Genomic DNA, 23,167 nt, shown 5'->3' with positions numbered 1-23,167 from the left:
ACTGAATAACTTGTACAAGGTTGACTTGTTCTAATTAATATGAGTTTATAGAGTTTGATGCACAAGTAGTACAAGCAATTTTACAGGAAGAAATATCCATACTTTATGAAAATATTTTCTTAAAAATAAGTCTATCAATTTTTTCTTCTGTATTCAATTCTCATTTTCCTTATTACCTCAGTTTTCATCATTCTAGTACCTTCTTAAGGCATTTCCATACTATAATACTATTCTGTAATGTTGCTTACTTACCGTTTCTCTTTATGTATCCCATTCTATGTCTTTGCACCATCAGTTATTGAAAATTTAGTAAACGTTAAGAACAAATAAAATTAATTATATCATTAGTGTGATAGTTTTAACCTTGTGATTCCAGTTAAGTGTTTGTTTAACCTTGTGATTCCAGTTAGGTGTTTGTTTTACATCCTGAACAAATAATAAAAACATCATTGCACCATTCTACACAAGAGCTAAAGTATTCAACAACTTATTTCCTTTTTTTGGTAGATCATGTTTCAGTTTCACTAATATTAACCTTTGGAGAGGAAAAGACGATGTTTTTTGCATCGGCTACATATCCTTTCTATGACTGTGAAGAAGCAATGAATCTTTCTGAAAATCTGCCGTGAGTATTTTATCTTCTTAATGTGAGTTGTTGCATCATGCTGTATGTGTTCAGGTAACTGAACTGTTTAGTTAAGCCAGCTGAATCCTTCTATAGTAAACCATCTGGCACAGTCAGCATTCCCTGATAAGTCTGTTGGCATCCAACTTGCAGATCGAACTCTCAAACTATAGACTCAGACATCTAAATTATCTGATTTGCAAGCACAAACTTGACCTACCTGGGAGTCTAGGGCTTTCAGACCTCACAGATTCAGGCCCAAAGTTCCTATGATCCATATTATGGCTTTTTCATGCATGCTGCTGTTCAGGAGAAGCAAGTTACCAGACTAGGTTCTTTAATTATTCTCACTATGAAATTGTGAACTCAACATAGTAAGGATTTTGTAGCAAATTGTTCTACTTTGTATGACTAAAAATGGAGTTTCTTTGACTTTTTTATTTTATTTTTTGACAATGAAATTGGAATGTTTAGGACCAAAAAAAAAAAGTCTTGTCATGACCCATCACATTATATTTGTAGATGCTATTCCTGTGCAAGCAGTAAATGGAATTGCCAGTGGGACTGGAAGAAACATATCTGTGAAGACTCGTCTTTGGAAGAGGATGTGATTAAACAAAATATGGTAAAAATTTTAAATTAGAATAAACTGGTTTTATTTGAACACTTACATATTTTCTTTAGCATTGCTTCCAGATCAGTTGGTTGGACTCAAATTTTAAATAAAAATCAGGATTCTAAAGTTAACTTCAGATTTTTTTTGTGACTTTAAGTGGGGGTGGGAATGTAGAGGTGTGATAGAATAATTTCTTAGGGGATATTTTTGTTCATTTTACTGTTTTGCTTTAATGGGAGGAATAAGATTTCAGGGCTGGGAAAGATAATCATCTACAGCTTTGGCATATGCTGTAGTCATTTTTAGTATGTCTAATTTGAAAGGGTATAATCAAATCTGTCACTTTATTTTAAGCATGGAGTTCTTCAGAACAAGAATGCCATTGTCCAAAGGCTGTTGAAATTTGTTGTGATGGAAGATTTTTACTTTAAATGTTTATCGCCCTAGGAGGAAGATTGCCCACAGTTTCTAAATCCCAACCCTCCAATAATACCAATGGAGTTCCCAACAATAGTTCATTTTGAAGGAAAGAATCTAGACAATTATCAGGTAAATGAATTAATTCCAAGTAGTCATTTGACTTGCAGTTTAATTTCAGAGTTCATCTTAAATTCCTAAGACAATGGTATGTGTTTCCTCTGGGTAATGTTACTGCTTTCAAACCCCTCCCATTTAAAATGTGTGTATAACTATTAATTATTGTAGGCTGCCCATAAACAAGTAACCCTTGCACTGCCAGGATACATTTTTTTTTTCTCTGTACTTGCTTTCAGAAATCAAGGGTCAACTCCTGACCTCACTGAAGTCAATAGCAAAGCTCATGTTGTCTTCAGTGAAGTTAGAATTTCATCTTGAGCATTTAAATTGTATTAATAAGTAAGGCTGTCAGCTATTTGCACTTAACTCAAGCAATTAATGCAAAAAAATTAACTAGATTAAAAAATTAGACACGATTAATCACAGTTTTAATACTGTTAAATACTAATAGAATACCAATTTAAATTTATTATAAATATTTTTTGGATGTTTTTCTACATTTTCAAATATATTGATATTAGTTACAACACAGAATACAATGTATACAGTGCTCACTCTATATTATTTTTATTACAAATATTTGCAGTGTAAAAAAGTTAGAAGAAATAGTATTTTTAATTCCCCTCAGATAAGTACTGTAGTGCAACCTCTTTATTGTGAAAGTGCAATTTACAAATGTAGCTTTTTTTTTTTTTACATAACTGCACTCCTAAAACAAAACAATGTAAAACTTTAGAGCCTACAAGTCCACTCAGTCCTACTTCTTGTTCAGCCAATCGCTAAGAGAAAAAGTTTGTTTACATTTACGGGAGAGAATGCTGACGGCTTCTTATTTACAGTATCACCTGAAAGTGAGAACAGGCGTTCGCATGGCAGTGTTGTAAATATCTTGTAACGCTGGCTATGTGCCAGGTATGCTAAACTTTTGTACGCCCCTTTATGCTCTTTCTTAATCTTTTTTACAGTGCAAATATTTGTAATAAAAAATAATAATTAGGTCTGTCAATTGCAATTAATGCATACAATTAACTCAAAACAAATTAACATATATTTTTAATGAGCGTTAATCATGCACCAGGGCGCCATGCTCAGGGAGGCTACACGGTGTGTGCCTCCGGGGAAGGGGTGCCTCTCTTCCCGCTGCCCTGCTCCACAGCAGCTCCCGCCTCTTCCCCCTGCCCCTCCTCCCCAAATGGATCCACTCCTGGCCAAGCTGCTCCGGACTGGGAGCCTGCCTCCTGCGCAGAATGCGGACGGGAGGGCTGATGTCGGGGTGTCCCTCTGCCCATGTAACAGGTCACCGCTGAGATGGGGTCAGGGAACACGGGGAGCCTGTCTGCTGCTGGCTCAGGCGTGAGTGCTGCTGACAGCAGCTGCTGCTGGCTGAAAAAGCATTCAGGCTCCCAAGTGCTCTACTTAAAGAGACAGTGTGGCCCCAACACACACACACTTCCCCCAACACCACAAATATTTAAATAAATGGTATACTATTATTGATTCAGGGTGATTAAAACTGCAATTAATTATGTCTATTTTTTGATCTCGTGATAAATCGTGTTTTTTTTAAATTGTTTGACAGCCCTATTAAGAAGAAAAAAGAAAATGAACAAATTTATTTTGCCTCAAGAATATCTGTATTACATTATTAATGAGCAAGCTTAACAATTGTTATGCAAGAGGAGACCGTGACTCTTTCACTGAGGATACCCATCCTGGGGAGGGAACCCCAGTTACTAGGAAAAGCCAGATTATAGTAATGGGGGATTTGAGTATTAATAATATAGATAGTTGGATTTATGATGACTAGGAGAACTGCATGGTAAATTGCCTGGTGAGTGCTAAGGTTGCAGATCTCATGAGACATCTAGACAGATTTATGTGCAATGCCTGGGGGGGGAGGAGCTGGTGGTTGTGGTACCTGTAGGTACCAATGCCATAGGGAAAGGTAGGAGAGATGTCCTGGAGACCAAATATATGCTGCTAAGTAAGAGATTAAAGTCCAGGATCTCCATGGTAGAATTCTCTGAAATGATCTCAGTTCCATATACAGGGCCAGTAAGAGGGGCAGAACTGCAGGGTCTCAATGCGTGGATGAAAGGATGGTTTAGGGGGACAGGTTTTAGGTTTATTAGGAACTGTTGAACCTTTTGGGAGAGGAGGAGTCTATACAGATGGGCTCCACCTAAGCCAAAATGGAACCAGACTGCTGTAAAATTAAAACATGTATAGAGGATTTTTTAAACTAGGGCCAGGGGAAAGCCTCATAATGACACTATATAAATCCATAGTTCGGCCATACTTTGAATATTGTGTGCAGTTCTGTTCACCCATCTCATTTCTAATATTGGTATTAGAAAAAGTGCAGAGAAGGGCAACAAAAATGATGAGGGGTATGGAACAGCTTCCACGTGAGGAGAGATTAACAAGACTGGGACTGTTCAGCTTAGAAAAGAGGCAACTAAGGGATGGGGGGGACATAATTGAGGTCTATAAAAACATGAATAGTGTGGAGAAAGTGAATAGGGAAATGTTATTTACCTCTTTATATAACAGAAGAATCTAGACTTTTAAATTGTGCACTGATTATATTTGTGTGTACTGATTTATAACTCTACATGTAAATGGTCTTGAAATATAAATATGTGCCCCAAGCATCCATTTGGCTAGTAATTTGCAAAGTGCTAGTACTATAAAAGTTAAGTCCCAAAGGTTAAGCAAGGGCCAAAAATAGCAGTGATCCTAAAGGTGGCTGGCATTATTTATTCCTACCGAGTGAAGTAGGAATGAAGCTGGATGAAGGAGAAACTTTATTCACTAAAAGTTCAGTTACTAAATAGGGACCATATTCTACTGTGATCTTGGCGTAAACCTCCCATTGATGTCAGGATGGATCATGGGTAGTATGTGGTCCTAGTTTTGTAGACATGGCCCATAGATCATAATTTGACCACTTGTGCAGAATGAGTTTGATACCTGTGCCATAGGGGGTGCCTGGAATGATGAAAATTTCAGTGTGGGGGATCTGGCAGCTACCAGAAATTTTAAAACCTTTTTCTTGTTGGTTAGTACCCCAATGGATATCCATTATGTTTCTCCTGGCTTGCCTATTTGAGGTCTCTCTGCAGTGACAAATGACAGGTCCCCCAAGGGTGAAGGAAGTTTTCCCTTTTTTGTGGTATTCACCATAGTGAGGTACTCATCATAGTGAGTTTTAATATCTCCATTAAAACAAGAATGGAAGAGAGAGGTGCATTCAGAAGAGAGATGAAGATTTGGGATCTCTTTAGTTCTTATGGCTGATGCCTGTTTATCTCCCAGTGAGTGAGGAGAGAGGATAGTTTTGAAAATGCTGTTCATGATTGTTGTAATAGGCTGGGAATGGATGAAGCACACCCCATAAGATTTCTAGTTTGGATTCTTATCTATACCAAATAAGTTCTTGACCTGGGGACAAATGCTCCTCACTAAATGGAGCTCCTGGTGGAGGCGTTTGTTCAAAAGCAAACAGTGGATCTTTAGGTTGCTTTAAATAGGGGAAACTGCTGTTTTTCTATCTCTCCCTTTGAAAAAATTCAGTAGGATGTTAAAGTAAATCCAAGCTATTACAGTACTTCAGGGGAAAACTGCTACCAGAACAAGCAGCTGAGAGAGGCACTGAATTGGGAGTTGAATGCTGGTCAGTTGTTTTACTTTTAAATTCTAAGAGAAAATTTAATCTGAGTCCTCAAAAGCCAGGCAGGTTTTCACAATGTGAAGAACTGAAGTCCCAGCCTTCAAGGTGTGCTAGATAGCCCTCACATACAGTTCAGTTTGTTTTTCCACATCGGAATCTTGGATACAAGATTCTCCTGTCTGGATGTGCCATCCTCTGCTATAAACATGTATATGTAAAGCACTGGTCAGGGTGTGTTGTCCTATATGCCCAATTCACAGAGGATTCGAGTCTCTGATAAACAACCAAGCTGCCTGAGGACTACCTCAAACTGGAGAGATGCATTTTAGTTCTGGAGGTGCCTAGTTCAAGTCCTTTGTGTCAACCAAGATAGCAGTCATTGCACATATGTAAACACGCACCCTTTCCTGGGTTGTTCTATCAGGAATGTGAGAGGCTGAAATACAGCTTCAGCAACGTTATTTGAAGATTATTGAAAAAAAATATTGTAGTATAAAGTGGAGATGAGTAAGGAAAAAGTCAGGCAATATTCCTTCAGAAAGAAGACCTCTGACAAAATTTAGAAATTGGATGATTATAAAAACCTCGTACAACTTGGAGTGAGGCAATCCTTTGTGTGTGTTGGGGCTGGGGGAGTGGTGAATGGTGTCTGAGGTGAAAGGGTGGTTTTTAGAGCTAGTCAGGAAATTTATTTTTGCTTTCCTCAAAATTTCCTGTAGTGAAATATTTGAGGAAATATTTTTGAGATGGAAATATATTTGAGAGAATCCATTCAGAAGATTCTGGTGGGATTTGTTTTTGTTTTTTGTTTAAAAAAAAAAAAAAATACAGTCGGTGAAAAGCAGACACTTTTAATGAAAATTCATTTTGTCAAAAATCCAATTTTCCATTAAAAAACCCAATTTTAACAGAAAAATTTAGACCACCCTAGAGGCCTTGTCTTCATGGCTTTGGTGTTTAAATGCATTGGTCAGGGCACCTTGTTTTTAGTTTCTGTAAATAAATCTAGTTAGCTATAATGAAGACATTTTGACATTCAGCAGTGAAGTCCTGGGACATTCTCCTGCCCACTGCCTTTATTTATTTATTTATTTATTTATTTATTTATTTATTTAAAGCTTCAGGAGAAGCCTTTTTGGAGCTTGGTAGCCTATTTTCCTCCCTTGGTATCCCGTAAGATCTTGTTATGTGGAGGAAAAGGTCCTTCTCCTTTAATATTATAATACTCTTGGGACTTGCAGTGGAGGGCCTTGCCTCCTGTGTCTGTCCTCACGCCCAGCCCTTCCATGAATCTTTTGGTGGATGAAAGACTATCCTCCTCCCATTTTTGTCATGGATAAAGGACAACAGGAAGAGAAAACCATTGCTGCCTCTTGCTACTGCTACTAGTTACATAAGCCTTGTGGCCCCCAGGGAGAGCTATCACTCCTGCTTTTGAGCTACAGCTACATATAAAACAAATTTGGGCATCTCTCACACCTCAAATTTATATAGATGGCAGCAGCCGGAGAAGGTGGTTTACCTACCCTTGCAACAGGACTGGAGAGTTGAATAACCAAAAAATCTTATTAAAACATTGGGAAGCATCCATCTTGCCATGTACCTCTGGGAGCAGAGCCTCCTCCCAGTGCATCATGAAGATCCTGAGTTAAAGGAGGAGCAGGCCATTGAATAAGGTCTCAAAGTCCTCCAAAGGCATCAAAAGTGAGGGCGGGCCGCTCCCTGCTGAAGCAAAGGGAGTAGTGAAACTTTCTGGTTTCACACAAAGCTAGCAAAGGTTGGCTCCAGCTTCACTTGGAATTCGCAGGTCAGGTTCATGTAGTCCCATGATCACCGTGCAGATGGAACCTGCCTGCTTTGGTTCATAAAACTCCCATGAGCCTAGAGAATGGGATTCACACAGCTTTGTTCACAACACAGCTAATGTTGGAAGGCATACGCTAGATAACTTTTAATTTTGTTCTTACCTGCTAAAAATGAGTGCTAGACGCTCTCCTACTTTATTTGTGCTGCTCTGAAGCTTGGCCTTAAATGGATGTTGGAGAGGCAATGTTGGAGCAAGTAACAGATGATGTTAACGCTGTCTTTAGCTTTTGTTTTCAGGTGATGATTTAATTGGTTAGCTTTCGACATCTGATCTTATCCCTATCAGTGCTGAACAGTATAATGCGTATTTACTTTTTATTAAGCTCAGTGGTACTGTAAAAATTCTAAGCTGAACATTTCTCTTATATAGGGTAGCTCTTTTAAGATTGGAAATGACCAGTTTGAATTTGAGGCTCTTGTTGACAAATCAGATGGAACTTTCTCATTCCAAAGCAAAGAGGTAAATGTTAAAAAAATATGTTTGTTTAAAAAATATACAACATTTTTTGTCCTGTTGTAATACAGGATATGTGTGCGTGTGGCTGGCCCTCAAAGGAGATAAACCCTAATTACAGACCTGTAATGGAGATTCTTCTCCTCCTCCCAAAGGCAAAAGCCTACAGCTTTTGGAATCGTAGTTCCTTAATTCCCCAGTCTTTTCTTTTCTTCCTGATAGCCTTGATTTCAGCAGTTATGCAGCTCATGCATTCATTAAACTATGCCTGTGGAAACTCTGGGCCATATCTTTTTGATTCAGCCTGGTCAGACTGATTGAATATTGGACTAAGAGACAGGACTCCTGAGTTCTTCCCTGCCACTGACTCATTGACCATTCACTGGAATAAAGTGCGCTCAGTCGTTGGGTGCCTTTTCAAAAAAGAGAAAAATTATACCAAGTTCTATTATTCTGTTTACCAAGTTATAAATTAGGTTTATAGATTTTATCCTGCTCAGGATAAAGCCTGAGTAAATAAGCTTGAAGGCCTACTATCTCCCCTCATAAGATTTTTGTTGTTGAGGGTTGATTAATGTCTATGCAGCTGTTGCATTGATTTATATAAGTGTTTTCTTCTTTGTCTCCCCCACTTTTTGAGGCCTCATATTATGGCCATCTTCTTTTAAATACAAGAACTGTGATGTGTTTCAGAGCCTCTGAATGCTAAACCTTGTTTAGCCAGAGTGTGTGTAGTTAGGGAGAGGGAAGGCGCTACACTGCTGAAGAAACATCAGACCTTTCCTTAGCACATTGAGCGGTTATGCTATATTGTCAGGAATAATACATCCTGCTGGTTTGGGAAGGAAGAGTTTAGCAAGTCTAGAGCTGGCAATTTCAAGCAGTTACTGAAACTCTCTAAATACAATATGCTAGCTACTTGGATACTTACCACTAAATATAAATCAGATTATGAAAATTGATAATCCAATGTCAGTTCAGTACTGTTCTCCATTGACCCTTCTAGGTTCTGATTGCTATGGATTAAATTCATTACCAAAAGTTTCCCTGAATACATTTGGTGAAGAACAGAAACAGAGCATAGATTTGAAATGTTTTAGATGCTTTCTGAATCCTCATAGATCATGTTATTAAGAATTATGGGGCACAAAAATTAACCTTCCAGAATTAAAATAAGCAGATGCAAATGTCTTCCTGTGTCATCTTTTCCAGTTTTCCTATGGCGCAAATGAAACTCTACCACTTAATCTGTTCATTAAAACAGATAAGGTCAAGATTGACAGTAAACTCATGGGTAAGTATGAATTATGGGACTCAGGGGGAGTGAAATTATAGTAAATTGAGATTTATTCCCATAATAAAGAATGTTACCTTCTCAAGTTTTACTGGTTTTGGTAAAGCATGTAATTAAATCTGACAGGGCAAAAGTGTTAATACAACTGCATGAATTAAATGTCAATGTTGAGAACATCTTTAAAACTTTATATATTTAAAGTTTTATATAGAAAATATCTTTAAATCTGATTCTGCTCTGAAAAGCAACTCTCTTAAAAATGGCATTGTGAGGGTCCCTTGTTATATCTCAGTAATATGATAGCAAACTTACTCCCTTCATGGGTTAAAGGTGGCTTTACTTACTGTCATCTCTACAAACCTCACCAGGGATCTGAAGTCTAAAACTGTGTTCTGGCTCATGCATCGTCATCAATGATTGATAGATTCTGCAGTCTTCAGTTTGGTTGACAATGAAAAGCCAGAGAAGTATTCTGTGGCAACAAAAAGTATGCAAAGTCATGATCCCTGCCATAAATTGCTTTTTCATTTAGTTATATGTATTCATTTATTTATTCCAATTTATAATGGCACAAAAAATGACAATTAAATCTATGGTCCTGGTCTTGTAAGCTACTATGTGCTGGCAGAGCCCCAGTGAAAACAATGGGCTCCATGTGGGTGCCATAATACCCCGCCCCCCCATGTAACAGTTCTCAGGATTAAGATCCTGCAAACACTTTTTACCAGATATCGTGCATGGTACTATGAGTCCATATGAATGAGACTAATGTCACTCATAAGTAATGTCCCCACGCAGATAAAAATCTTTATACATTATTCCTGGTATATAATAATATTTAAACCGTTTAATTTTGTATAGGCAACACAGAAGCAGTGGAGTTTGAGGAATTTCCCTATGTTGCTTCTGCATGGCTGAGAGCACTTGTTAACTCATGCTATTTCTTCTCCTCTTATGGGGAAATCACATTGTAACAGTGCAGCATCAACATTTCCATTCCAAAGAATTGTGATGTTATAAATCCAGAATTTTACAGGATCTGGTGCAAAAGAAAGAAAAAAGGAAGCAGTGTTGTTATTAAAGGAAAGCTCTTATTCAAATACAAATCTACAATGATCACAAAGAAAAGGCTGGAAAATACTGGCAAAATGCCTTTTTTCCCCTCTTTTGTATGAATGTTTTTATCCAAATTCTCCCTTGCTTCAAAATTTCCTTACCATGTAAAGTCCATAGCATAATGGTCTTTAAACCTCACACTGCACTTTGAAAGGAACTGACTTTGGAGGAATGGACTTTGCTCAGAAGGTACTCAATTATTTCAATTCCAACACTTTTGAACTCTCCAGTAAAGAAACCTCTTCTTTGTACAACACAAGTGAATGCTAAGTTATGATAGCATTTTAAATCTCAGACCACTGGGGGGTTTGAACAGTATGAAATCCAATATATCTATCCCTTTTATCTTTTGTCCTTGTTATCAATTACTTCACGGCTCGGATCTAAAGGCAATGGATAAGTCTGAATCTGAGTGGCTTGCTGCTCCTGTATTTAATGACAGGTTTCAGAGGGGTAGCCATGTTAGTCTGTATCAGTAAAAACAACGAGGAGTCCTTGTGGCACCTTAGAGACTAACACATTTATTGGGCATAAGCTTTTGTGGGCTATAACCCACTTCATCAGATGCATGGAGTGGAAAATACAGTAAGCAGGTATAAATATACCATCTTTTCATGTGCTGTATATTTATACCTGCTTACTGTATTTTCCACTCCATGCATCTGATGAAGTGGGTTATAGCCCACGAAAGCTTATGTCCAAATAAATGTGTTAGTCTCTAAGGTGTCACAAGGACTCCTCATTGTTTTTATATTTAACGAGTTGGTTAGGGAGTGAAGGATTGTTTAACACTTTAAGACTCTATCTTTCCCTGTCCCTTTCACGCCTCTGGGTGTGAGAGACTTCAAGATGTTGCTGTGCTGACTTTGTTTGCAGAGAAAGGGAGTGAGACTTCCGTTCTAGCCAGTGATATTTACTGATGACGAAGTAATTCAGTAAATATGTTCCTTTGCTTTGTCAGGTTGTCATGTGGTGATGTGGGTGGAGATTGTAGGGTGTGTGGAGGCAAAGGGAGGATTTAACAACCGTGCTTGTTAAAGTTCCTGTGCAAGAACAGTCTATTACCAGTTTGAGTGCTGGATTAGGAAAGCAATCTGTTACATCTTTTAAATTATGTTCATGTTTGTAGATGTGGGAAAAGCTTTCCCTGCTGCAGTCTGTGCTGTCTGTTCCAAGGATAAAGGGAAGTGTTAACTCTCTTGATAAAGTAGGGTTGTCAGTCTGGCACCTTTTACCCAGCACTAAATTTGCTTCTTTTTTTTTTAATTGCAGAATGAATGAGTAAATAAATACTCTGTTTAAAATGACTCAGTGACTGAGAGGCTCCATGTCTAAGTGGTTTTCAGATCAAATTAGCTTCATGTACAAGTGAAAAGAGACTCTCTCCTCACCCCTCCCATAACTCTTAATACTGCAAACTCAACATGGAATCTCAGTCAAGTTCGATCTTTTCCTACTGTTTCATCATTAGTAGTAACAAGGGTCCTGCAGCCCACCATAGGCACCCCGCAACTACCAATGCAACCCAATTACCTTGAATGGGTTCACACTGGTACAACTGGTTGAATTTTAGAAACTATCATTGATCATGCACAAGGAGGAGTAAAATCCAGGTCTTTCACTCTCAACTGTATTAACACTGCACAGTAATGAAAATAAAAACTGTGTCATTGAAGTCACCAGCTGGGGCGCTGAATGCACACAGCAAGCACATCTGCTGTTTAGAAGGTGCTGTTTTTAAAAACACGCTCTCCAAGGAAGAACCAGACTGAAGTCATTCAATAACGTGTATGTTGCAGAGAGACTGGCTCTACTGGGCACCACTATACTGTGCATGCCTAACAAAGAAATCACAAAACTGCTGAGGACAGAGATGGAGAAAATGTGTTTTTATATTACTATTCAGTTAGAAAAGTAATCTGACATGGTCGCCTCTTGGAATTAGCATTAAAAACCTATTGCTGTTACTGCAATGCCTAATTGCTTACTATTAAATTAAGTATCTTCTATTATTCTTCTCCAGTATATAAAAGTGCACTGAAATGGTAGAAGTTGGAGAGTGATTTAGCTGGTGCTCTACCCAGCGTTCTAATCCTCTAGCTAAAGAAGGGCCGGTGCATGCCCTTTTCAGTCAGACGTTTTGAGGATGGACTTAACCTACGCGTTCCAAAAGCAGCCGTTCTCCTCTCCCTCCCAACCCCCCTTCCTCAGCCTCCATTCAGCAATGTTTACTTGCTGCACTTCACTCTAAGGAAGAACCTTCCTCCAGTGCTTTCATTAATATCACTTGGTAAACTGACTAGCAAGAAGAAAGACAGCTACAGGGCTGCTTGTACTACTTATATACCCCTTCTGTCCTGAGATGGTGTGGCACCTCTTCAGCCGATCCAGTTTCCACTATAGTAGCTATCAAGTGCATGTCCAAAAGTTCTTTTCCAAATCTGGGCTTTTCTCATGGTGCTGTAATGCTTGGCTGCATAGCTAGGCTTGAGTTTTACCTACTAAGGGTGATTTTGCATGGTGATAATGTATCACAACAGACTAAGGGCCTATCTCCATGGTCTTGGCAAAGCCCATTGAAGGGATAGGATTTGTCGAGCACACTGTGCACTTTAACATAAACTAGGCACATTTTAGTTCATGCCAGCAGGTCTACACAGACCAGTTAGAGCAGTTTACAGATCACACCCCTCTAATGTGTTTTGCTGTACCACATAGACAACCCTAAGGTCCAAGGTAAGCTGTGGTTCTCTGGGAATGTTGGTGCATGGCTCAATAAAAGGAGCACTGTTCAGTAGCTAGCCAGCATGACAGTTGTGCTACAGTCTCTATGGGATGATTGGCTCTGTTAGTTGCTAGGTTACCCACTGTGATTTAACTGCATTTTTTGCAGAAGGGACCGTGCATACTTAAGGGGTGGCAACTCAGGAGAAAAAGAATTGAAAACCATGAGACAGTTCACTTACTGAAAGTGAATAATAAAAGGCCAGGAATAAATTAAGGAGTACTGCCTTGGTATACAGAAACCACTAGATTTCCTGAATACTTCCAGGGAGATTTTTAAAGTGTTGGTTTTGGCCTAGAAAGTCCTAAATGACCTGGGAGCACCCTACTTGAGAGAGACTCTCTCTCTCTCTCTCTCTCTCAGTGATACACTGATACGCCTGTGATCAGCAGGGGTGCTGATGCTAGATCACCCTCAATACAATAGAGGGGGCCTTCTTCTTGGGACTTTGGACTCTGGAATACCCTCCTTTCTTCTCCTGTCTAAAATAGCCTGGATTTTTAATGGCTGATGTACGGGGGCTGTAGTATTTGAAGAGCTACTCCCTTGTACAATGGGTGAACAGATTGAGCTGTATTTGGATTTCTAATTTTAAATAATTGGTAGGTTGTTCAAAGCCTGTGCATGGAAACTTTTATTGTGCTAAATTGGCAGAAAGTAAATATGTAAATAGAGCTTCTTGGTTCTCAATAAATACCTTTTATGTAGCTAAATACACTGTGCTCTGGGCAGGATTGGCCTATTAAATGGGAAGACTCTGGCCCCAGCATTACGGTTTTTCTTCCCCATCATCTTGTTAAAAGAGATCATGTCCTTGAAACAATAATTGACTTGACACTGCACTTGTACGTCTTTTTATAACTGTCATTTTAGTGACTTTATACAACTGCTCTTATGGCCGAAGTGACTGCAGCTTGTGTCTTGCGGCTGATCCGGTCTACAAATGCGTCTGGTGTGAAGAAGAAGACAAGCCAAGCAAATGCATTTATGAGAACCTGTGTAAAACTTCTCATACGAACACATGCCCTCATCCAGTCATTACTCGGGTAAGATGATTGTTTTTCTGCCTACCAATGTATTGTCTTTTCATGAAGATGTCTCTGAAAACATTGCACGCTGAAAGAAGGCTTTCTCAAGGCATTTAAGTAAGCTTCTAAATTAGCTGCCAGGAGATGGTATTGGCATGGTGTGTCTGCAAAGCTTACCAACAAGAGAGATCTATCACAATGTGATAGATGTTGAAACCATGCTAGCAGTACTTACTTAAACATGGTGGTTGGTACCAGGGAGTTAGCACAGGTTACTTGACCAGTATGGATTTATTCTTATCTGAGCTCTGTGCTAACCAAGCATGATGTAGAGCACACCCTAGATCTGTGGTCTCCAGCATTTTTACACCCAAGACCACTTTTTGAATTTAAGGACAACCCAGGATGTACCCCGCCCCTTCCCCGAGGCCCCACCCCTTCCCTAAAGCCCCGCCCCACTCACTCCCTCTCTCCGTCACTCGCTCTCCCTCACCCTCACTCACTTTCACATGGCTCCATGCACTGCCCCTCTCTGCAAGCACTGCCCCTGCAGTTCCCATTGGCCACAGCTCCCCGTTCCCAGCCAATGGGCACTACAGAGGCGGTGCTTGCAGAGAGGCTCCTGGCTCCCTAGCTGTTGACTTTCTTGGGTGGAGACCAGGGCCGGCTCCAGGCACCAGCTTAACAAGCAGGTGCTTGGGGCGGCCAAGGGAGAGGGGCGGCACGTGCGGCAATTCGGGGGTGGCAGGTCCCTCACTCCCTCTAGGAGCGAAGGACCTGCCGCTGAACTGCCGCCGCCGATTGCAGCTTTTTGTTTGTTTGTTTTTTGCTTGTGGCGGCAGAAATGCTGGAGCTGGCCCTGGTGGAGACCCAGGTGTCTCTCCCTCCTGACCAGGGTATTTCCATGCTGAACAGTTCCCCACCTTCACTGTGTTATTCCCAGAAAAAGACAGACTGCCTCAACAGGCCTGCTTGCTTCTCTCCTCAGAGACAGTACACAGTGTGATTCCCTCCAGTTATAAATTAGTACATAGCACTTTCTGAGTAGGTCTCTTTATTTTTAGGGTAAAAGTATTACAGAGAAAACATATTAAAAACAGCAAAAGAATCTACACACATGCTAAGAGATTCCCATGGCCCCTAAAACTCCAGCATGGGCTCTGTCAAGTGAATCCCTCAAACCTCTGAGAGGAATCTCTTTTGTGGTCACAAGGTCATAACCTCAGCTCAGAATAAGGACCCAGTCTTGTAGCACCTCAGTAGGCCAAGTCTTTCTCACCGTTCCTTTAAGGATTAGGCCTTTCCATGGACCAGAGGTCCTGTTTATTTGCTGGATCAGGAGGAAGGCCCTGAGTCAGCTTAAATTCAGGCTATTTATTCAAAATTCCTTTCTTTTTTCTGTGGAGAATCCAGACCCGGGGGTGAGGGGTATCTTTGAATTGTTTGTCCATGACAGGTGATCAGCAGACAAAAGTCCCGCCCCACCCCAATCCCCAAGGTGAAGCTTCAAAGACTGAGTCCACAGGTGGGGTTTGCAATCCCCTCCTCCCAGTACTTCCTAGGAATTCTACTTCACACATATTGTCCCAAAAGATCAAATGTGTCTGCTGTATTGTTCAACAAAGTCTTTTTGAAGTTCACATGATCTCCCAGCAATTGCATTAATCAGTATCCTAGAGAAATTACATACAATTCCACAATAACATATACACAATTGCATTTTTAATACAATGAACCCCAAAGGTATTAAACTTAATTCAGTATGTTTATCTTAATTCCAGAAGGTTTGTCCAGGATATTGTCATCTCTGTCACAATGTGTGTTTCAAACTGCTCCTGTAGCCTGAACTATAATTGTCATCAGTCTGTTGAAGCAGATCTGATCACTGGGTCACGTGCTTCCAAGCCATCTGGGTCTAGTCACTCTTTCTAGTTCTGGGAGCCCAGAGCACGATTCTGGGCACAGACCTCTTGTCTGATGCCTTTTTTGGGATCTGGGACTCGTCCGTTCACCCATTCTAGACCCTGAAATCAGCATCTGAGACCTCCCAAGAACTCTCCCACCCCAGAGTTGCTTACACATGCTCCCAGAGAGCTGCACCTAGGCTGTGGGTGCTTCGGTTTCTCAGTTAACTCCTTCAGGGAAAACCTGGCATGAAAGCAAGGAACATAGGCTTAGCAAAGGAATTTCTTATCCACATTGACTTTACTGTTGAAGCACTCAAGAGTTGCAGATCTTTGAAATGAACAAAAAGCCGGGAGAGACACCCTCCCTTAAAAGGGGTGAGCACAGTCTATGAAACAGTGTTTCAGGCCGGACTGAGTCTCTCCTGCCCTCCACTTCCTGCAAGTTCCTATATGTAGTAAGTTCCTATATGTCGCCTCCCTGCACAGAGCAGAACTCTGCACTTATGTAGGGCCTAAGTCTCTGCACTGTGGGTTCCAATGGTGAAGGTCCATCTCCACCAGGCATGCATCTCCCCATGTAGAAAGACCATTGTTGCATGAGGATGGGCTAGTAGTTGTCATTCAAAGTTGATAGTCCTAGTTGTTCTCAGTGATGGTACTTCAACAAAGTATTAAATGCCTTCCCCGCCAGGGCATCTGTCTGAAATGCAGTACAATAGGCTCCAGTATTCTAAGGTTAAAAAGCTGAAAGGGCTTTCTGGAACTACTACACAGAAACTGGTAGACAGGTGAACTATCAAAATGTTGGAAGGTTCAGTTAAGTTTCAAATTCAGATGCTTGTCTGAGCTGTGGAAACCCACCTTTACCATGGGGACCCTTTTGGTCCGTATTTTCAGTCACAGATATGATCAATAATGTTGCCTCCTCTCATCTGATACAGTAGGGAGGGATAGCAGATTAGCAGAAGCATCTGTGATAGGCCTCTGTGCACCATTCTTTGTGTCCCAGAGTCTACTGTGCATCTGATACGATCCTCCAAGCAGAAATGATTACAAAACAAAACAGATACACGTGCACATGCAAACAATAGGAAGGATAAATGCAAATGCTCTTCAATTAGCTAGAAATACTCCCCCAAGTGGTGCAATTCAGCCTAATAAGTCTCAATACATCATTTAAAGAATGTGATATTTTGAAAAATAAGCACAACAAAATTATAAAAAGGATAAAACACGAGCCAGGAATTTTGTATACAATAGGTACAGTCTGTTGGGAGCTTTGTTGTAATAAACTGTTATAGAATTCCATGTTTGCAGTGATATAGCTGTGTTGGTCCCAGATTATTAGAGAAACAAGTTGGGTGAGGTTCCATGCAAGTGCCAAAGCTTGTCGCTTTTACCAACAGAAGTTGGTCCAATAAAAGATATTACCTCACCCACCTTGTCTCTCTCATAGAACGTTACTGCTATTGGAGATTTGAAATCTACAACAGATTACAATTGATTCTGTACTTCTAACTAAGCATGTGATTTAAGAGGTTTCTTAGCCTCTTTTTTATGAGGCCTATGTAAACAAAAAAAACCTGTATTTTTAACACAAAAGTGTAGACCGTAAGATGATGTGGATTTAAACCATATGTAAGAGCAGCACCATCATTGTAATTTTCAAATTTGCTTTCTTTTTCCCCCCTCACAGATTGAACCAAAGACTGGGCCACTAAGTGGTGGAATCCTTTTGACCATAATGGGATCTAATTTGGGTATAAAAGCTGAAGATGTCAAAAATATAACCGTGGCAGGCACAGAATGCCTTTTCAGAGAGGAGTTCTACTCTGTTTCCACCAGGTACTTGCTGCTGATTTCTGAGAGAGATTTTAGAAAAAAGATTTCTGTGCAATTATCAGGAAGTATTAATACAAGAGGCAGTAATACAGTGTTACCTAAAATTGTTAGTACTGACATCTCTCAGGATTTATACAAAACCACGTTATATAACGGGTAGCCAAACTGTGGCTCTTTTACCATTAAAGTGCGGCTTGCAAGCCCCCCACTCTTCCCCAACCTCCGCCTACCAGACTGGACGGGGGGGAGCTCAGGACCTCTGCCTTGCAGTGGGGTGGAGTAAGGTCTTTTGTCCAGCGGAGAGGGGAGTCTCGGGTTTTCAGTCCTCCAGGGTGCATCTGCCAGGGCTTGGGGCTTCAGCTGGAGTGGGACTGAAGCCCCGAGCCCCAGCTCCTGGTAGGTGTGCCCCGGCTCTCGAACTTCTGAAGATTGTTGTATGCGGCTCGGAGGGTCAGTAATTTTGGCCACCCCTGTTATATAACCACTTATATACAGAAACAGATTTGTCACATTAAGAGTGCTTTCTCAAGCTTGTAATAGATTATTTTGTTTAAAAAGCTGTCCTAAATATTTACTACGTATGTCTCAAAACTGTTTGTTTGTTGTTTAAATTAAAGGCATCATAGCCATTTAGCCCAGGTCTTATCAAACAAATAATTTCAAGATTAAGTCAGTTTTGAGATGAGCTGATGAAAAGTGCTATGTAAGGAATAGGAGGTGATATTAGTAGAAGCAAGCAATACAATTGAACAGAGATGACTGATGATTTTTTATATTTAAAACTATGCAGTTGAACCTTGACTCTCTTTTGGATTATTTTAACTGTATTACAGTAACTCCTCATTTTTTAATCTGTTTAAAAGGAACTTTTGAGATGTTTAGGTAGTGGCTAGTTTTTGAGAACTCAGTTGATGGATTCAGAAGTTCCAGGGCTTTTCTACACTGCCCCACAGTTCCAACTGTGGGGGTGGGCACTGCTATTCATACCCCCATAGTCTGAATGTCAGGCAATGTAGACATGCCCTAGGTCCCAAGAATCTTGAGAATAATTTTTGGTCAGAACAGAAATCTCTGTATACACCAGTTTCTCAGTGGCTGTTTTTACACTTATCCATACATGCAACATCATCCTCAGATGCACCTCTTTCTTTCCCATCCCAAAGTATTTGCAGAAGCATCACAAGCACAGTATAGCCATACAAGAATTCCCCCAATGTTGTTGGTTTTGTGCCTTTTCTAAAACTTTGTGATTTAAACACATGGAGAGAAGCCAGATTTTAGGTGATTGTATCCTTGTATCTCAGCAATGTTTCTACTTTGTTTAGCTCTACCAGTGTGGTAAAAGGAATGAATGTATACAACTTGCATACTGTAATTTATTTATAAATCTAGGTGTGTCTAAGGGTTGAAAAAATAAGGTATTCCAAAAGCAATTTAGAACACATTCCTGTAACTTTCTTTTTCTGCCACTTTCCATTCGCTTAGCACATTTTGTAGTGTTTTATTTCACCTTTTCTTTAGTAAAATGTTTGATATTTTAGGAGTCAATATTGTCTATTTAGTAGAGAAGAAGAGAGAATCAGGAGACCTGGGTTCTCTTTCTAGCTCCGCTATTGACCTAATGTGTGACCTTGGACAACACACTTTCTTTGTCTCTCTGTCTCAGTTTCCCCATGTGTAATATAGAGGGATACTCCTATTTACCTACCTCTGGAAATGGCTTACTGATTCTCAGATTAAAGGCACTATTATACACCCCAATACAAAGCCATTTTAAAAAAAAATCCCTGTTATCCTGCCACTACTAACAGCACCACTGCATATTTTATATTATATTGACCACTTCTCCCTGTCAGCTTCTAGCAGTTGACACATTTTGCAAATTCTTCTGAAGGTAACATTTCCTGTCTGTGCCTGACAAGAAGACATAGCTTTCAAGGATACAGTCAAAATTATGAGGAACTGAGTGCAGGCTCCAGCAGCAATACGTAAGCCAAGGTTTACAAGAATTTGGAAAATTTTGTCCATGTGCCAGGACTCCGACAGATAATTCTGGAGTGATCTGCCATGGGACTTGACAACCCTTTATTTAGGTCCTAATTTAAGTACATTATACTGGGGAGAGTGATTTTCATATTTAATTCTTTCTTAATAGACAATAGTACATTGTTTAAAGAAGAATAGCAATCATCCCAAGACTGAAAGAGCCACACAAAAAAAAGAGAGAAACTCACCAAGAAATGCTCTTTACTGTGCTACTTGATTACTAGTGAGAGTTTGATCTGTCAATAGTGACCAAAAGTCACTGCCATTCAATAGCTATTTAGTAGCCACTGTGTAGAGTTGGCGGTCCACAGCTTTGGTCTTAATGGATAGAGGACTGAGCTATCCTCTCACACCCTTAGGGGATGGTCTCTTCATGACAGGGTTGAGGTACAGTGAGATATGGTGAGGAAGCTTGCACTTCTGCTTGTGCTCCATATGGTAGCTAAAGACTTCAGATTCTAGTGCTGACAGAGTGATGCCTTATGTATGCATTAAGATCCACTTTTTTCAACAGTTGAAATGGAGAAAGTTATAAACTTACTGGTATTATTTCTGATTAGAATTGTGTGTCAAGTTGGAAGCGTCTCAGAACCCAGACAAGGTGAAATTGAAGTTGATATAAATGGAAAACGAGGTAGCTCAACAAATGAAATACAGTTTGAATACCAAGTAAGTATGTTTTATAAGCGTTCTACGTGTGTCTTGTTTTTTTACCGTTCGGACAAACAGAAGTGATTGTATTTTGTAGACTTTATTTCAGAAAGAGAAATATTGGTCTTTGCTCATTCAAGTGTGTTGGAAAACACACTCAAAGGTATTAATATACAATAGACGCAATGAAGATCCCTCTGAACAGCAGATACAGAGCCTTGAAATAGGGCAATGCTATCTACAGTTCAAATGACAAAAACTATGGTAGAGAAAAAGCATCCGTAATGAACCTAGGTACTGTGTCACTGCCGAACAAAAAACTCAACATTGAAAAATTAGGCATTCTTTAGACATGGTAATTGCACTAGTTTTTTTCATCAGTGTGTTTAGATTAGCCAGTATTCTTAATCATGACAATTAATGTGTAGCCACTGAAAAATAAGAAATGACGCTGCACATTTTAATTTAATATTTTTCAACAAATTGTTTAGTTCAAAAGCACGGCGTGCTCAGAAATAAGCAGTGCCACAGACAGCATGAGGTACAGCACATTACACATGCGATTTGCTTTGATTGTCACTATACTGAAGGAAAGTCCTCAACTGTATCTTAATTGCTGTGCCCCAGTGTGGTGCTTAGTTGCAGTTGTTTCAGCCTAGGGCTTTAGTAGCCTGTGTTGTAGATTCTAGTGGCTTTAGTTGTATATGTGTGGTCACTAGAAGATAATATGGATCTGTTATAAGGGAGAGGTTTTAAATAATCCCATTATCAGATTTGATAGGTTAAAAGTAAAGCCTGTAAAACACAGCATGTGAGGGTTGGGTTTTACTCCTGTCCTTCCCCCTCTGACCCCATGCAGTTTTAACTTCCATGCTATTAACTCTTAAGAACCCCAGAACAACAAATGTGAGGGAAGAAGTGGGACCCAGCAGTGAAAGGTGGGGCAAGTCTAGAAAGGCATACAGTGGAGCAGGGTATGGTCCTTGTAGAGAGAAGGCAAGTCAACTCACTTTCCAGCACAGCTCCTCCTCTTGCTAGTCATAGGTCTGCTCTTTCTAGAATCATAGAATATCAGGGTTGGAAGGGACCTCAGGAGGTCATCTAGTCCAACCCACTGCTCAAAGCAGGACCAATCCCCAACTAAATAATCCCAGCCAGGGCTTTGTCAAGCCTGACCTTTAAAAACCTCTAAGGAAGGAGATTCCAGCACCTCCCTAGGTAACCCATTCCAGTGCTTCACCACCCTCCTAGTGAAAAAGTTTTTCCTAATACCCAACCTAAACCTCCCCCACTGCAACTTGAGACCATTGCTCCTTCTTCTGTCATCTGCTACCACTGAGAACAGTCTAGATCCATCCTCTTTGGAACCCCCTTTCAGGTTCTTGAAAGCAGCTATCAAATCCCCCCTCATTCTTTGCTTCTGCAGACTAAAAAATCCCAGTTCCCTCAGCCTCTCCTCATAAGTCACGTGTTCCAGCCTTCTAATCATTTTTGTTGCCCTCCGCTGGACTCTCTCCAATTTTTCCACATCCTTCTTGTAATGTGGGGCCCAAAACTGGACACAGTACTCCAGATGAGGCCTCACTGATGTCGAATAGAGGGTAATGATCACATCCCTCGATCTGCTGGCAATGCCCCTACTTATAAAGCCCAAAATGCCATTAGCTTTCTTGGCAACAAGGGCACACTGTTGACTCATATCCAGCTTCTCGTCCACTGTAACCCCTAGATCCTTTTCTGCAGAACTGTTGCCTAGCCATTCGGTCCCTAGTCTGTCGCAGTGCATGGGATTCTTCCGTCCTAAGTGCAGGACTCTGCACTTGTCCTTGTTGAACCTCATCAGGTTTCTTTTGGCCCAATCCTCTAATTTGTCTAGGTCCCTCTGTATCCTATCCCTACCCTCCAGTGTATCTACCACTCCTCCCAGTTTAGTGTCATCTGCAAACTTCCTGAGAGTGCAGTCCACGCCATCCTCCAGATCATTAATGAAGATATTGAACAAAACCAGCCCCAGGACTGACCCTTGAGGCACTCTGCTTGATACCAGCTGCCAACTAGACATGGAGCCATTGATCACTACCCGTTGAGCCTGACGATCCAGCCAGCTTTCTATCCACCTTGTAGTCCATTCATCCAGCCCATACTTCTTTAACTTGCCAGCAAGAATACTGTGGGAGACCGTATCGAAAGCTTTGCTAAAGTCAAGGAATAACACATCCACTGCTTTCCCCTCATCCATAGACCGTGTTATCTCCTCATAGAAGGCAATTAGGTTAGTCAGGCATGACTTGCCCTGGGTGAATCCATGCTGACTGTTCCTGATCACTTTCCTCTCATCTAAGTGCTTCAGAATTGATTCCTTGAGGACCCACTCCATAATTTTTCCAGGGACTGAGGTGAGGCTGACTGGCCTGTAGTTCCCCAGATCCTCCTTCTTTCCTTTTTTAAAGATGGGCACTACATTAGCCTGTTTCCAGTCATCCGGGACCTCCCCTGATCGCCATGAGTTTTCAGAGATAATGGCCAATGGCTCTGCAATCACATCCACCAACTCCTTTAGCATCCTCGGATGCAGCGCATCCGGCCCCATGGATTTGTGCTCATCCAGCTTTTCTAAATAGTCCCGAACCACTTCTTTCTCCACAGAAGGCTGGTCACCTCCTCCCCATGCTGTGCTGCCCAGTGCAGCAGTCTGGGAGCTGACCCTGTTCGTGAAGATAGAGGCAA

At 40.6% G+C, this 23,167-nt stretch overlaps 1 protein-coding gene across 1 annotated transcript in view; it reads left to right on the top strand.

Annotated features, from left to right (window-relative positions):
• Window positions 1-23,167, top strand: part of PLXNB2 (plexin B2) — a 114,463-nt gene that overhangs the window by 41,957 nt on the left and 49,339 nt on the right. The window contains exons 8-15 of the mRNA XM_065400954.1: window positions 508-625; window positions 1,148-1,250; window positions 1,689-1,790; window positions 7,688-7,777; window positions 8,984-9,065; window positions 13,840-14,012; window positions 17,598-17,746; window positions 20,350-20,458. Of these exons, the coding sequence (XP_065257026.1) occupies window positions 508-625; window positions 1,148-1,250; window positions 1,689-1,790; window positions 7,688-7,777; window positions 8,984-9,065; window positions 13,840-14,012; window positions 17,598-17,746; window positions 20,350-20,458 (926 nt within the window). The remainder of the gene's footprint in view (window positions 1-507; window positions 626-1,147; window positions 1,251-1,688; window positions 1,791-7,687; window positions 7,778-8,983; window positions 9,066-13,839; window positions 14,013-17,597; window positions 17,747-20,349; window positions 20,459-23,167) is intronic.

This window comes from Emys orbicularis, chromosome 1, assembly GCF_028017835.1.
Source record: "Emys orbicularis isolate rEmyOrb1 chromosome 1, rEmyOrb1.hap1, whole genome shotgun sequence".
Taxonomy (NCBI): Eukaryota; Metazoa; Chordata; order Testudines; family Emydidae; genus Emys; species Emys orbicularis.
Note: the sequence above shows the minus strand (reverse complement) of the source record. Positions and strands in the feature narration are given on the sequence as shown.